The sequence below is a fragment of the Lottia gigantea genome, assembly GCF_000327385.1.
Source record: "Lottia gigantea unplaced genomic scaffold LOTGIsca_107, whole genome shotgun sequence".
Classification (NCBI taxonomy): domain Eukaryota; kingdom Metazoa; phylum Mollusca; class Gastropoda; family Lottiidae; genus Lottia; species Lottia gigantea.
Window position 1 is genome coordinate 34,602 of NW_008706931.1, and position 14,271 is coordinate 48,872.

The 14,271-nt window shown below is 35.1% G+C and overlaps 1 protein-coding gene across 1 annotated transcript; it reads left to right on the plus strand.

Moving 5' to 3' along the window:
* Positions 1–4,508: 4,508 nt before the first annotated feature.
* On the plus strand, positions 4,509–13,379 carry LOTGIDRAFT_237427 (hypothetical protein). The gene is made up of 14 exons (XM_009046790.1): positions 4,509–4,817; positions 5,317–5,471; positions 6,042–6,239; positions 6,566–6,717; positions 6,975–7,026; positions 7,263–7,408; positions 7,889–8,056; positions 8,597–8,646; positions 9,163–9,271; positions 9,601–9,657; positions 10,019–10,060; positions 10,204–10,272; positions 11,172–11,244; positions 12,872–13,379. Exons 1-14 carry the CDS (start codon positions 4,543–4,545, stop codon positions 12,934–12,936), a joined length of 1,611 nt encoding a protein of 536 aa, XP_009045038.1. The 5' UTR covers positions 4,509–4,542; the 3' UTR covers positions 12,937–13,379.
* The last annotated feature ends 892 nt before the right edge of the window (positions 13,380–14,271 follow it).

The following is a 14,271-nucleotide window of genomic DNA, read 5'->3' on the forward strand; positions in this document are numbered from 1 at the left end:
AGCCTTAAACTATTGAACCTATGCCTTGAATCTAGTTTGACATAACAGTACTACTCTAATATATGTTGAATGTAATAATTACCTTTTTCATCCAGTACACCTTAAGCCAGTATGTAATTGGGCTTGTCGCCTCGGCAATCCAGTCACTTCTGAGAGAACACACAGCTATGCTTCTACATGTGAGGTATACCACAGTAAAGGGGAGGGGATTATGACTAAAGCCCAGTGTATAAATATATATCACATATTCTTTTACAACTTAATAATACATAATAATATGATATATGTAGGACTTTGAGACCTTTGCGATGGTGAAATCAAATAACACATAGTTGTAGTTTTAATCCAAGAACTACATATAACTGACAGACGATTGAAAAGGTGCAAATTCATCAGTCTCTCCTATACACATAAAAAGTTCAGAAAACCTTTTACAATCATTTTAAAATACAGTACAAATGTATCTAATTTCAATAAGATTCGACATATTTGCCTGGTCATAAATTTACTCTTACAAACTGATATGAAGAAAAAAATGTTTAATCCTATCAGCATTTTAAAGGAGTATTCTTTTAAGAATGAACGTAAAATAAAAATTCTAAAACTTGGCCAATAAGAGTACAATATATATAATCATCATTGGACATAGTCGGTACGACAGAATTTCCTTTATAATTCGAATACAAAAAGTTAAAGCGTTTTTCAATGATTACTATGTTCTATGGATTACTTAATTTTATGGATTTAACAGAATATACAGGGATATACATGAATACTCTTCTTTTCAGAATTTAAGTTCATTCTAACATTAAGAAATCCATATAACCGAATTTCATTCAGTACTCTTAACGTTCAAAGTAGGTATAATAGAATCACTTGAACGTGACGCCCTTGAAATACAGCATGCGTAGATGTTTTGTTATACCACACATTATACACACGGCCGTGTTGAAACAAGTATGACTTGTATGTCAATAACCGAAACATTCCTTCAACTCTAATAAAAAATATCTTGTAAGTTCGATACCAAGTTCAAAGAGGTACTTTTTTTAATATGACAGCCCATCTCATATACTCATAGCAAATCCGACGCTTACATCTAAAATTATTTATACATGAAAATTGCGAGATAAATACTTTTACCTTCAAAGGGCTCTGTAGACCTACAACTCAATATGAAAGCAAAATCTACTGCGCTATACTATATATAATGGTCGTATTGGATTTGATCTCGCTCGTGTTATAACTTACCATATATTACAAAACATGCGAAAGTTAAGGCTATCTAGATGTAGATAGAAGAAATAATTTGTATTAAAGCGTCCTATATTTTAAACTGGAGATTTACATTCTATTTTAGCAAAGCTGTATTATTATTGAATCAATGGAATGAACTGGACTGTTTCGATAGATAGAGAGAAAAAATATGAGGGAAAATTTGCGGCAACCATCTCTATTTCTCTATTATATTTACCAATTGCATTGATCTTACATGAACACATCCATACCACAATAGCCTTGCAGTTTGTCATTTGTCATGTCAGCTCCTCCGATCTGAATCAGAGGAGGAAACTGAAATAAAATTAGGATCAGACCGAAACCTCCTAAGGTGTCAACTAAATATTTCCGGGGTGGGGACCTGGTGATTACGTGACAATATTGACATAGTACCGGTGATGACGGTCGCCATTTCTACCGTGAAATGTTTCAGAGCGATAAGCGTAACTTAGGCCGTTTGGTACCTATCTAGATGCATGGATTCAATCAAGGTTGCTAGGTCAACGAGAAAGTTCTGAACTCATGAAGTCACTTCGCCACGACGACACTGACATACCGAGGAAGAAAAAGTCTTTTTGCTTGAATAATTACATTTTAACATTATTGTTTGATAATTTGAAAGATGCGATACTGTTACAGCATCAACCAACAATCTAGACAATTGTCTCAACAGTAAAGCAAATTTTCTAAATTTGCACAAAATTCCAAATGCATGTCGACAAATAAGACGTCAAATTTTGCAATCAGCCGTTTCGTGGAGGCATGAGTGACGTTTCATAATTTAATCGAACTATTTCCGACAAGTCTGTTAATTGCTTCACTGTGTCCATGATTCGTCGCAAATCTTTGTGGAATAAAGTGCTTTTACGACCATCATCTGCGTCACTTCCGGTGATAAGTTCAGTTCTGGTGTCACCAAGCAACATGTATAATTCGTACAGATTTGGATCTGAAAAAGAACATGAACAAGAATTTGATTTGACCAGCTCTCAAGTCTTCATTCAAGTTTTTTTAAATTCTGTGTACTCGTCCTAAAGCCTGATTTTGCTTCCGCCTACAATGTCTTCAGACTATGGTCAACGGCTTCTATTCCAGCCTCTGATACTTATTTTGAAAGTAAATTATTGTCCACACTTGGATATAACTGCCAAAATACCCTATGATGTAAAATCAAACATTCGATTGGCAATGTGTTGTCACATAACACTCCACTATTCTTTTAACAGGCGAGATCTGATAGAGAACTTATAACAGAATTAGTAACGTCACCTAGTTAATAGTTGGTCAGAAAGTATTCAAACCTTTATCAATTTTTGTGTCGTTAAAGCAATGCTTGAAGACCTCCACCATTTCGTTGTTGCTATTAGTTACTGAGTTGATGTCCATATCTTGGAGTCTCATCGGGAACAAAACTGTTTGATTCAATTTATCCACACTACGGGTAAACTAGAATAGAAACAATACAAGAACTTTACTAATAAATTATCTTATACTTATCATAATTGAAGGACTGCATGGATCCAGATCAAAGAGAGATAACTTTAAAGTACTACACACAATTAACTCCCTTTTTATTCAGATAATTTTGAACAGTTAGAAGCACATGCATATAACAAAAAACCCAATACCATACTATAATAGATATCCTTGTTTTTTTTTGTTATATATTTTTTTTTTATTTAAAGGCAAACAAAAATTTGTGATACTGCTCAACGATGTAATAAGGGAAATGCAGACGAAAAACCCTCTCCCACCAACCAAATGACTTGGCTCTCCGTTTTTGTCAAGAGTCTGCCTCTTACAAAAAGAGTACGACACGTGGCAAATGGTGACGTGATTTGATCATGGGGCCATAGACAAATAAACAAATTTAACTTGCCTCTTTCAAAATTGAGATCAGACCATTATTGTAACCTGATTGCTTTTGGTGTTCACTTGTCATGATTGTCTACAGGCGGGAAGTTCTTGGGCAGAATGCAAATTTTTTGGTATCTTCAAAAGTCTGCAATCAGCATGCCTGTTACTTCTCTCTTGTCGTCAACATCAACAATGGCGGTTGTTACAGAAGTACGTGTCAGACAATCTCATTATATATTGGAATAGTCCACTTGATGCACTCGAATCTGCCTGAAATATTGTATACGCGAATTTTGTCTCTAATTCAAAGAAGGCAGAATTTGGTTCTATATTGATTTGACCGTGGATTAATTCGAATTCACGGATATTCTTAAAGATTTCGTTTTATTATTCTAGCAAAAGAATACTTTACAGTAAAGAATTAATGACGTAATGAAATTATTATATAATATTCAATATATAAGTTAATTTATCCATATAAAGGCCTATTTTTTTCACCTTATTGGATCAATGACGAAGGGTACAGCCATGCAATATGCGATAAGTTAAATATCATCAGAAACTGTGCGGTATAAGCTACACTATTCAGAATATTTTGACTATAGTAAAGCTTGTTGCTTACTGATCCTCGGTGCCAATTGAAATGGAAATTACATCCGACTCTTATTTACTTGACTTACCTACTGAGTATGGGCTTATGCTATGCAGTGCACAATGAGGGACGCTAGCTTAATTCTCTCTCGCAATGACAAATATTAAGATAAATTATAATCATATTATGAAAAGAAATTTTTTTTCGACATTAATATCAATAGAGGGAGTAATTCCAGTTTTATGAATTTTATTTGGATATAAATAAAAAAGCCAATTTTTTTTTAACCGGAGCATGATGTTTTACATTAGACACAAGTATCTCGTGTTGTCTTTAACTCGCCGTTAACTGTTGATTTTACACCTAAAATTACGTATCGATTTGTACAGTTTAGCACATGTCGTTCGCACCTGTAACTATGGTAATCGATACAAACCGAAAGTAGACATTGTAGTGATCGTACTTTTGGGTTCAAGTCCAAATAATTCATTTATTGAGCTGAAGAACAGTATGAGCTTTGTGATTGTCCAATCAACAAAACGGACTACGAAAGTTCCCTTTACTTTTCTACTTTCTATTCAATACATGTAAAATCTAGGCCTGCATATTAAGCTTTTAATATGAACTCAAAAGTTAGAATAAATGTAACTAATAATAACCCTCATCGATTTAACGGTAAGGGTCTTATTCGTACCAGATGGCGCCCTATTGAATACACGTTATAGCCTTCGATATAGAACGTGTTGCACGTTTCGTCACTTCCGGCCAACACCACACATTAAGAAAATTTCAAGATTTTAGCCGAAATCTTCAAAATGGAACGGAAAATGAGCATAATTCTGTTCCTTTTTGGGTTTGTGCCGCCAATTTCTGGCGGGGTGCCTGTAAATGCGCAAAAGTATCATTTTACGTTGACGACTCAGACGAATTTAGAGAAATTGTTCTTTATGGAAGAGGAACTTATATCAATTTTTACGACTTTTATGCGCCAGGAATATTTCCATCATGGATTACATGAAGACGAATCGGAAAGATTTCTACACAATGAAGAGGAACCCGTTCATGTGCAAGAAATTATGAAAAATAAAGAGTAAGCTATTCATTCATTATCCTTCCTTCGTTTCTTTTTCAATCCGCTTTTTTCATCCGCTAAATTAATTCATTCATTCTGTGAAAGACAGCAAATAGTATTTGCGTGGTTTAAAAGGTATCTTATATATAAATTATACGTAGAAAACTATTTCACTATGCATGAGAACATCAATTGATATTATGCAAATCAGTCTCCTCCATTATAAGAAATTTCAAGTATTGGAAATCGTAAAGCTCCAATTCATTTATATTTTCTATTATTTATATTCATGCTGTATTTGCTTGGATACAGGGGTAATATTTAAGTTTTATGCAAGTTGCCTCCTGTAAAAAGTAATTTTAAATTTAATGTAATGAATTTTGATTCATTCACATGGAGACATTATATGTTAATTATTATTTTGAATATGAATACATTATGTAACTAAGTCAACTTTAGAATAGGACATGCATTTAGAACAACTAAATAATTAAATAATTTCTATGTATATTATCAGGTTATTAGAAGATGCTAAACGAGTTCACCGAATGCTAAATTCAAAATTCAAGCACTACATCAAACACCCAATTAATGTATACCATCTTATGAGCAGAATGAACCAATGGTCAGACGCCATGGATGTTCTGTTTAAAAGTGAACCATGTAAAAAATGTAAGTTCGGTTAAAGTGTGGAATTGGGTGAGGTGATGTCTTGTACAGGGTGGGGCGTAGATGGACGAGAGGAGTGTGTTTTGCCATCTAATGACCAGAATGACCAAATGATAACAGATTATGGATGGTCTGATTAAAAGTAAACCATGTCATTGAGCTGACTGTGGGGTCTGTCTTGTTCAAAAGTGGATGATTTCAGAAATGAAAGTGGAGTGTATTTGGTAATGGATGGACGCTTAAGAATGCCATCTTTATGAGTAGAGTTTATAGCCAATAGTATGCAATACATAAGATGCAAACGTAAACAAAGTAAAAATTGTTAGTTGGGTGTTATCTTGTTGAATGGGGCTGGGTTTGAACGGATAGAGGCACGGTTTGGTCTATCATCTTATCACAAGTCATATGTCCATAATAATAGTTTTTGGGAAAAGGTGAAGCTAATGAGCTAATGAATGTCTCACCCCTAGCACAATGTCTCTCATGACCTACTGCATGCCCATCTTAAATACCCTAAAAGGGCGCATAAAAGTAAGAGTTAAAACTCCATTTCTATCATACATTTTATTCCAGGGAATATGCCCGAGTTAACCAAAACTCTGTTGAATCTTAAAACTTCTTTGCCATCAAAGGAGCATTACGAAAACGTAGCGTATGACTTGGTTATACTGAAACACGTCCACAATATTCGGGCTGAAGATTTGTTTGCTGGTAAGATCGGAAACCATACCTCACTAGACCCCTTGTCACCAAGAGATATCTTTGAGATAGGTAAGTTATTGAAACCTTTTACATCCTCGAGTTTGGCCATGCTTACATTAAGGGTTTTTCATCAGATTAAACGCAATAGATTTCCACCCTTTTGATAAATTTTGTATTCCATCCTTGCATGATGTCTTCTATAAATGCAACAGTTTTTTCTTTTCGCAAATGACGTCATCAACTTGTTTTAGAATCGAAGTTGTACTTTTCTTTAGAACCAAGCTAAGATTTTTTTTTTTTTGATTGAAACTCAAACCGTTTAAATTTACATAAAATCATTCAAAATCCCAGGGTAGAAAACGACACCACTTTATAATCTATTCTTAATTTTCCAGTCAAAATAGCTTTCCATAGAGAAGATTTCTTCTACGCTGCTACCTGGGCCAAATATCTAACTAGCATGTTTAGTACTTATGACATACCCACAGAGACTTATGGTTTCAGCATGAAGAATCTCTTCTCGATTTTGGCGTCCTCTTATAATCAGGTAAGTCGGAATTGCTTGACTACATATTCTGCTTAAAGGGATGTAAAAAGGTTTATAATACCTTTCAGAAAAAGATAAATTGGACAGAGGTTTTTGGCAAGGTAATAGCTGAAATGGAGTCTTAATGGCTTTGCAAGCTAACATTGAAACGGCTGTATCCAGACAGTTTGTGCACAACAATTTACTCTACCCTTTTTGAAATATAAAGCTTACATTGTACACGAAAGAATTTGAAATATATGCCTTTCTTGCTTCAGCTAGGGCAACACAGAGATGCGTTATTTGCTGCACATATGGTTTTAAAAATAGGTAAGTAGGCTAGGGTTTTGTATAAAGTGTATTATTCAAAAAACACAGATCATGGTGTTTCATAATAAAAGCCTATCACCATGCTGATTTACATTGATTTACAAAATTTCATATATCATTGAACATTAGGAGAAATATTTATCCACAAGCCTTGTGTTTATGAAACTGACACACACCCTCCAGTTTTACCTTATTATTTTCATTATAATATACCAATTTTTTCATATTGTTTTCAGAGCCTGATAGTAAACTAGCTCAAGCCAATGTGAAATATTTTGAACGAATACCAACTGATAATCCCCAGCCTCCTATGAAGAGAGTCCTACCAGTTGACAAAACTAGAAGAAAATACGAGGCCCTGTGTAAAGGAGACTTGAAAAAGGTACGATAAACATACGAGGATAAGCAGACTTTAACCATTTAAGAAAGTATTCTCCTAAAACATGCTAGGGCCACTGAACTGCTTGCTTTCGCACCATCCTTTTGTAGACATAGATACAAAACAATGGGAAATGTTCACGAGATGACATCTTATGCCGGAGGTTTCCAACCTTTATCTATTTGTCACCTCTTTCCGGATCCTTGATCAATTGTATTACCCCCCTTTCCACCTTACTTTTTCGTGATTTTCTCCTAGGTTATCTCTGCTACCTTTTTCATGTCGGAAAATCATCATAATTGTCCAGAGATTTTATGTTAAACTACAAAGCGTCTCATTACCACCCCTTCCATACACAAACAATTACCTCCTGACTCCTGTCTTATGTAAAAACAGGTCCGACGAAATAGCCTTTAAGATTAAACTCTATTCTCCACTTTTCAAGACAAATGTCCTTTTATATGACGTAAATCTTTTTTTTAGCCAGCCCATATAGCCAAGAAGTATTACTGTACCTACCAAAAGATGGAAGGCAAGATGTTCATATACGTCAAAATGGAAATTCTGAATTTTAAACCTCGAATTCTACAGTTTTATGACGTCTTTGACTATGATACCGCCGAGGCAGTTCGACATATTGGCTACAAATTGGTAAGTTTTCTTTGTATTGTCACATCAAATTTTCTTATTATAAACTACATGATCATGTTTCTGTAAGTGACAGCGATTCTAAAATCAAAATGTCTCTTATATTAAACTATTTGGCCATGTTTTACTTTTTCTTGTCCTGTGAAAGCGATATTGAGAAACAATTTACCTCGCTGTATGGTGATTTGTCATGCGACAGCGAATTATTGCATACTTAATCATCATGCTCGTCTTCGATATCTAAATGAGGTGTTAATCAAAATGAATTCCGGATACATGTTACACTTTTCAGAATCATTGTCTGATTAGTCTACAATAATAGTTTTACCTCGGATGGCTAGGGCAGTCAGATCGACCTAGCGGCACACAGAATTTGAGAGCATCAGATTAATCGAACGTCTGCTAGCAATATGTTGCAATCTGATTTACAACCATCCAGTTTATCACAGTTTCTATGAGGCGTTCAATTTGTCGACAACTTCGATGAGATCATTTGACCTGACCAGTGTCCAAAAATTCACTCTGCAATTTGATAATTTTCAGATGAAGAACGTGGCGTATGGTGGAAATTTTTTCAGTGAATCTTCATATGTGTAAGTGTCTTTGTCCATGCATTGACATTTATTCCCTGTTTTGGAAACTGTGTAATGCTGGTGGCAGATGAGCGTAATTTATCGTCCGATCGTGGCGAATATTAAAATCGCTGAAAAAATTCGCCCAAATTCGCTGATGTCTTCGACAATTTTTAAATTCTCGGCGTTTTTGTTAGGCAATCGATATTTCGAAAACCAATTGACCTTGATACTGATATCATTGAGTAACATTCCGCCGAGGAATATAACTTTTAAATATTCGTGTGCCCCTTCATCATTTGGCGTAAAGATTCTCTGCATGAGTTGAAATTCCAAAACATATGAATTGACCAAAGGGGGAAACGCCAGCATAATTTTATTTAGAAATATGGCCTACTTTTAATATACGAGTCTGTGTGCATATAAACGACGGGAAACGTTGGGATTCTGGATTTTGATAATCAATGTGATTTCCATCAGAGGCTAAGATACTTTAAATTTCTTTGTGACATTATAAAGGATATTTTTGTTTTGTAGGACGTTGCCACAAGACAAAGCTAGGAAGAAATGGCTGAAAGAATTGAAACAGAGCTTGGAAAATTTACCATTCGTTTCTACAGCGCCCTACAAAAAGGGTCTATTGGATGTAAGTTTGTTTCCGACACACAAAATAAACATTGTAAGCTGTGTGGACCATCCATCAATGACAGTAAACCTGTCTGGTCTGAATTAGCAGCACCCCTTTTCTTTTCTTTTTTACTGAAGTGAGGATCTCAGTAGGAGAAGGGGTTGTTCTAATAGGAAACTTGTTCATGTTTTTCACACAACAAAATGGGCCACCAAATGTGTATACTAAAGAGTCCACGACGACAGAAAATCGTAAAAGACCAGACTGAAAAATTTGAAATAAATATGCACTGTTTCCCTTCAACTGAAAAGTGCGGGCGTAAACACCGTTTATTGTGTTGCTTTCAGGTTAGAAATATAGGTTTAGAAGGTTTATTCTACGATATTCATGACGTTACAAATACGGTAAGAATTTTTACATTCGGAGCTAACCAAATTATTCGTTAGATGGAATATTTACTCACAATGTTGTTATACCTTCTCAAATAGAGAAATATCACCTTGATTTTGGGCGCACAACTTACAAGTAAAAATAACTCTTTTGTGATCCGATGTATCTTAGCATCAGATAAAATCAAAAATTATGAAAGAGATCTGCTAATCAAATTAAACCAGAGCAATTTGAGTTGTTAACGATTTGTTGTGATTTTTTTATGATTAATTAGTAACGTTTTATATATGTTTTACTTTAAGGGAAGTAATTCTCTAGAATTTTTTTTTTTTATTAATGTTAATTTTTAGTGTAATTGATATTTTGATGTTTCAGGCTGCTCGTCTTACAGGACATACATCCTCAATGTTTGCTTTTGTGAGTAAAACGTTTTGTTTGTACTTTATTAATGTTATCCTTTCTGATCTATCGCCTGCAATTGAATTACGAAAAACAAATATTTCAAAATAATAAAGGTAATATTTAGTCTCAAGAACAGTTCTATTCTATTCTAATTTCAGTTACGTAATATTGAGCTTGGAGGTGAAATAGTTTTTCCATACAACAGAGTTCGAGCCACCCCAGTTCGAGTAGGTAGCCTAATTTGTTAATTTTGGGTCTCGTGGAAGGAACGACAGGATTTGAAAAGAGATTATCTGAACTTGTGAAGAGTATCGGGGACATTGATATCATCGATTTGCACCATTCCGATTTTCACACGCGTCTTTTGGGTATTGAAATATCACTAAAACTAAGTTTACATACGCCTCTAGCGCAAAGGGCTTAGGTTGCATAATAAGTAGCTATTGCATTCACAGTTCATTAGTGTTGGAATGGAACTTGAGGACCCACGGGTGCAGATCGCGATGGGGACACCGGGACCGGTCCCCATCACTTTTGTTGCTAATAAGATTACTAAAACTTATAATTGCGCGACAAAACAGGACACGGAACCCGAGCGACAATGTTAAGTGGGCCGATAGTCACTAAACTCAAGACTTCTGTCTTCCATTAGGAGCCGCGGTGGCTCAGTGATTTAGACGTCTGCTCGCTAACCTGAAGGTCCAGGGTTCAATTCCGGCATAGGTCGAGATAATACCTTCGGATTTCCCCCTGTCAGTGATGCAGGTAAAGAGGGGCTGACATGGAAAAAGCGTCTAGTCGTTCGGATGGGACAATAAACCGAGGCCCCGTGTGCTACAGGCTGTGCACGTTAAAGATCCATCGACAGTTGGAAATCGAAAAAGAGCAGGCTAATGCCGCTGTCCTGGCAAAATGTGCCTCATTGCACCCCGCATGGCGTTGCCCGTCTTCATTAGCCCACAAGGTGCATAAGAGTAGGACGTACAACTTCATTTCATTTCGTTTCATTTCCTGTCTTCCATTGCTGTTGTGTGCAGGTATAACTAGATTAACTCAATTATTAGAATAGTGCAGATAACTAATTACAGAGCAGCAGGACGTAAAACTCTATTATATTTCGTTTCAGGGATCTGTGGTATTTTTCTATCCGTCAAGAACATATATGATGATTTGTCCCGTAGCTTATGACACAGAATGGAGTAAGTCGACTTCATTTGTTTCTGAATATTCGAACGGTTTCTGATTTGTTCAATTTCCAAAACAATTACTGGACAGTTGTCTTTAAGTCACGGGCAATAATTCAAAAACTTTCAGTCAAATGCAAACTTTTCTAATATATCAAATATATACATCTGATCACACAAAATTGTATGTGTTTTGATGCAACTTGGCTTATTCAAGGGCAACAACTTATTCGTTTAACCGTACAACAACAAAAATCCTCACATTCGAACTAATGTCCAGGATCTCATCAATATATATGATCACTTTAATCAGATGAAAAAAATTCTAGTCTTACGAACAAACAAATTTAAATGCTAACACCAAGTTTCATCAACATCAGTTGAAAATTGTAGCTTCTATCGTGCCAACAAGAGCAATAACTCAAAATCAGTTCGTCGAAAAATCGTCAAATTCGAACTTGACCGAAATTTTATCAATTCCAATGCTCACACCATGTTTCATCAAGTCTATTCAAACCTGCAGTTTCCATAATGCCCACAAAACAAATTTTCATGCGAATTCTCATTGTTTTAAGTCAAGGGCAATAATTCAAAATTCAAAATTCGTAAAATTCGAACTTGAACGAGATCTTATCGATTCCAATACTCGCAACAAGTTTCATCAAAATCCATTGAAAATTGAGGTTTCTGTTGTGCTCACAAGCAAATTTCGACTACTAAGTCAAGGGTAATAATTAAAAATCTGTTTATCGAAAAGTAGTCAAATTATAACTCGACCGGGATCTTATCAATTCTAATGCTCACACCATGTAGTTTCCATAGTGCCCACAAACCCATTTTGTCAGAGTAATAGCTCAAATTCGTTCATCGACAAAGGTAGGTAGGTAGATGACAAGTTAACGTTCGCTTCCAGCGGATGCTGATATCGCAAACTAGGTAGTTGTTGGTAGTCGTAGTAGTTGGTAGTTGGATTGGATGATCCTGTGTTGTTGGTTTGGTTGTTAGATCTGGTCGGGTCGAATGACATGGCGATGAGACTCGGCCTTGGATGGGTGTGGCGTGAGTTACTCGATCTCCTTCATTCTTCCAAACTCGTTCTGATCATGGTATTTCTTGTTGATTGGTAGTCGAATGGTAGTCGTTGGCTTGGCTTGGCTTGGTTTGGTTAGATTATTTAATAACTGTTGGAAAACTAGAAGATCTGAAAAAAAAAAACAAAAAAAGGAAAAAAAAGAAAAAAAAAAGAAAGTGAGAAAATAGGGAGGAATAAAATACAGGGGGAAAAGCTTTCAAAAAAGGGGGAAAGATGTTCTCTGATGTTTCTGCAATGAAACTTGCTAAATTGATTGGATATAATTAAAAGTGTTAAGAAAGTTTGAGTATAAAAACTGTTCAAGACAGATTTGGTTATAAAATCGACAAATCGTCAAATTCAAACTTGACCGAGATCTTATCACTTCCAATGGGTCACACCGAGTTTCATCAAAATCAGATGAAAATTGTAGTCTCTATAATTGTGCCCACAAATGTTGACCGATGGACAGGGGCGACGGCAATATACGACCACATTTTCATGTGGAAGTATAAAAACTGAATTTAACGATATACATAACAGAATGTACAAAATAATGTTATTTTTCAGTTGCTGTGACGTCATTTTTTGAGATGAAATCAGCATACCAATGTCGTGATACAGACGAACCCTAAAATGGTGCCAAACTAGAACCTTCTACTGCACTAATGTTAAACTGTATTTTATTGCAACATGCAAATTAAGTTTTATCAGTTTAAAGCTGTCCTGACCTAGAATATATTACTTAAGTAAAGGTTTAGTATCCTCACTTCCTCAGTTTAATTTGTGTTCACATGATAGCTTTAATAATTCCATTAACACCAACTAGATAATTGTACTTTTAAGTGAGTTTTGTTTTAATCCATATTTCCATTGCACATAGTTCGTATATGTACTTAAAGAATTTGTTATACGTATTATACTGTACTTGTGTTCATTTATAAATAATAATTTTCATTACGGTCGGGTTTTGCAAGTGCATGTTTGCGTTATAGAAATTATATCTATGTACTTAATCATTCATTTATTGTACTTAAAAAAGCCTCTTATTGTAAATAAAGAAATTTTATTAACATTTTTGATTTATTAGTACAGCTTAGATGCTTTTTTCAAAAAAACAATTTCCTAAGTCAATCACTGTCTATTCTTTCTTTTTATGCATACAATAGAATTTTATTACCTATGGATTAGGCTTTGCATAGCTCCAAATGTCAAGGGAACGTGTACAGCCTGTAGCACACGGGGCCTCGGTTTATTATCCCATCCGAACAACTAAACACTTTTTCCATGTCAGCCCTCTGCGTCACATATACTGCGAAAGGTATTAAACCCTTGTTCTCGCTATCTGGATGAACCAAAGAGTTAAAAGAAAGTTTTTCTTCGGAAATATCTACATGCACCAGTGAGAGTTTAAATATCTATCTGCATCGCGAGGACTTGATAAAGCATAGAAAAAGGCATGATTTTCTTACAAAATATAACACAAATATTCACCAACATATCACTGAGAATTTTATTTTAACAGTCAATTTCCAGAATGAGTTGTTCCAGTACAGTTTAAAAAGCAAAATTTTTATCAAGCAATAAATTGAGCATTCACTTTGCCACACTGGACTACACTGAAAGGGACAGATGCGCCATTTTTTTCTACCAATCTACCTAAATCTCAGAAACTAGAATATTTTTTTAGCTTAGCTAAAACTATCCACGTTTGAAAGAAGAATTAGTTTGAGATATTTTTGAAGGTGTTTACCGATTTTAGAAAACTTCTTTAGACTATTATATATATTCAAGACTAATATCAACACCAGAAAATGGGGCATTTGTCCCTTTAACTAATTCTTTGGTTGAGCATTTTAGGTGCTTTTCCTTAAAACCCTCAAATGGTAGCAACAGTAAAAACGAATCCAATATCACTATCAATTTAGGTCTGATTTGACCAATTGAGTCCAACTTGACATACATCCCTT

What these genes read in the sequence shown, in the direction of transcription:
- LOTGIDRAFT_237427 (XM_009046790.1), top strand. Translation starts at nt 4,543, where the DNA reads ATGGAACGGAAAATGAGCATAATTCTGTTCCTTTTTGGGTTTGTGCCG. An exon ending in GTAAAGGAGACTTGAAAAAG is followed by an intron (nt 7,409 to 7,888) that starts GTACGATAAACA and finishes TCTTTTTTTTAG; the next exon opens with CCAGCCCATATAGCCAAGAA. An exon ending in CATCCTCAATGTTTGCTTTT is followed by an intron (nt 10,061 to 10,203) that starts GTGAGTAAAACG and finishes TTCTAATTTCAG; the next exon opens with TTACGTAATATTGAGCTTGG.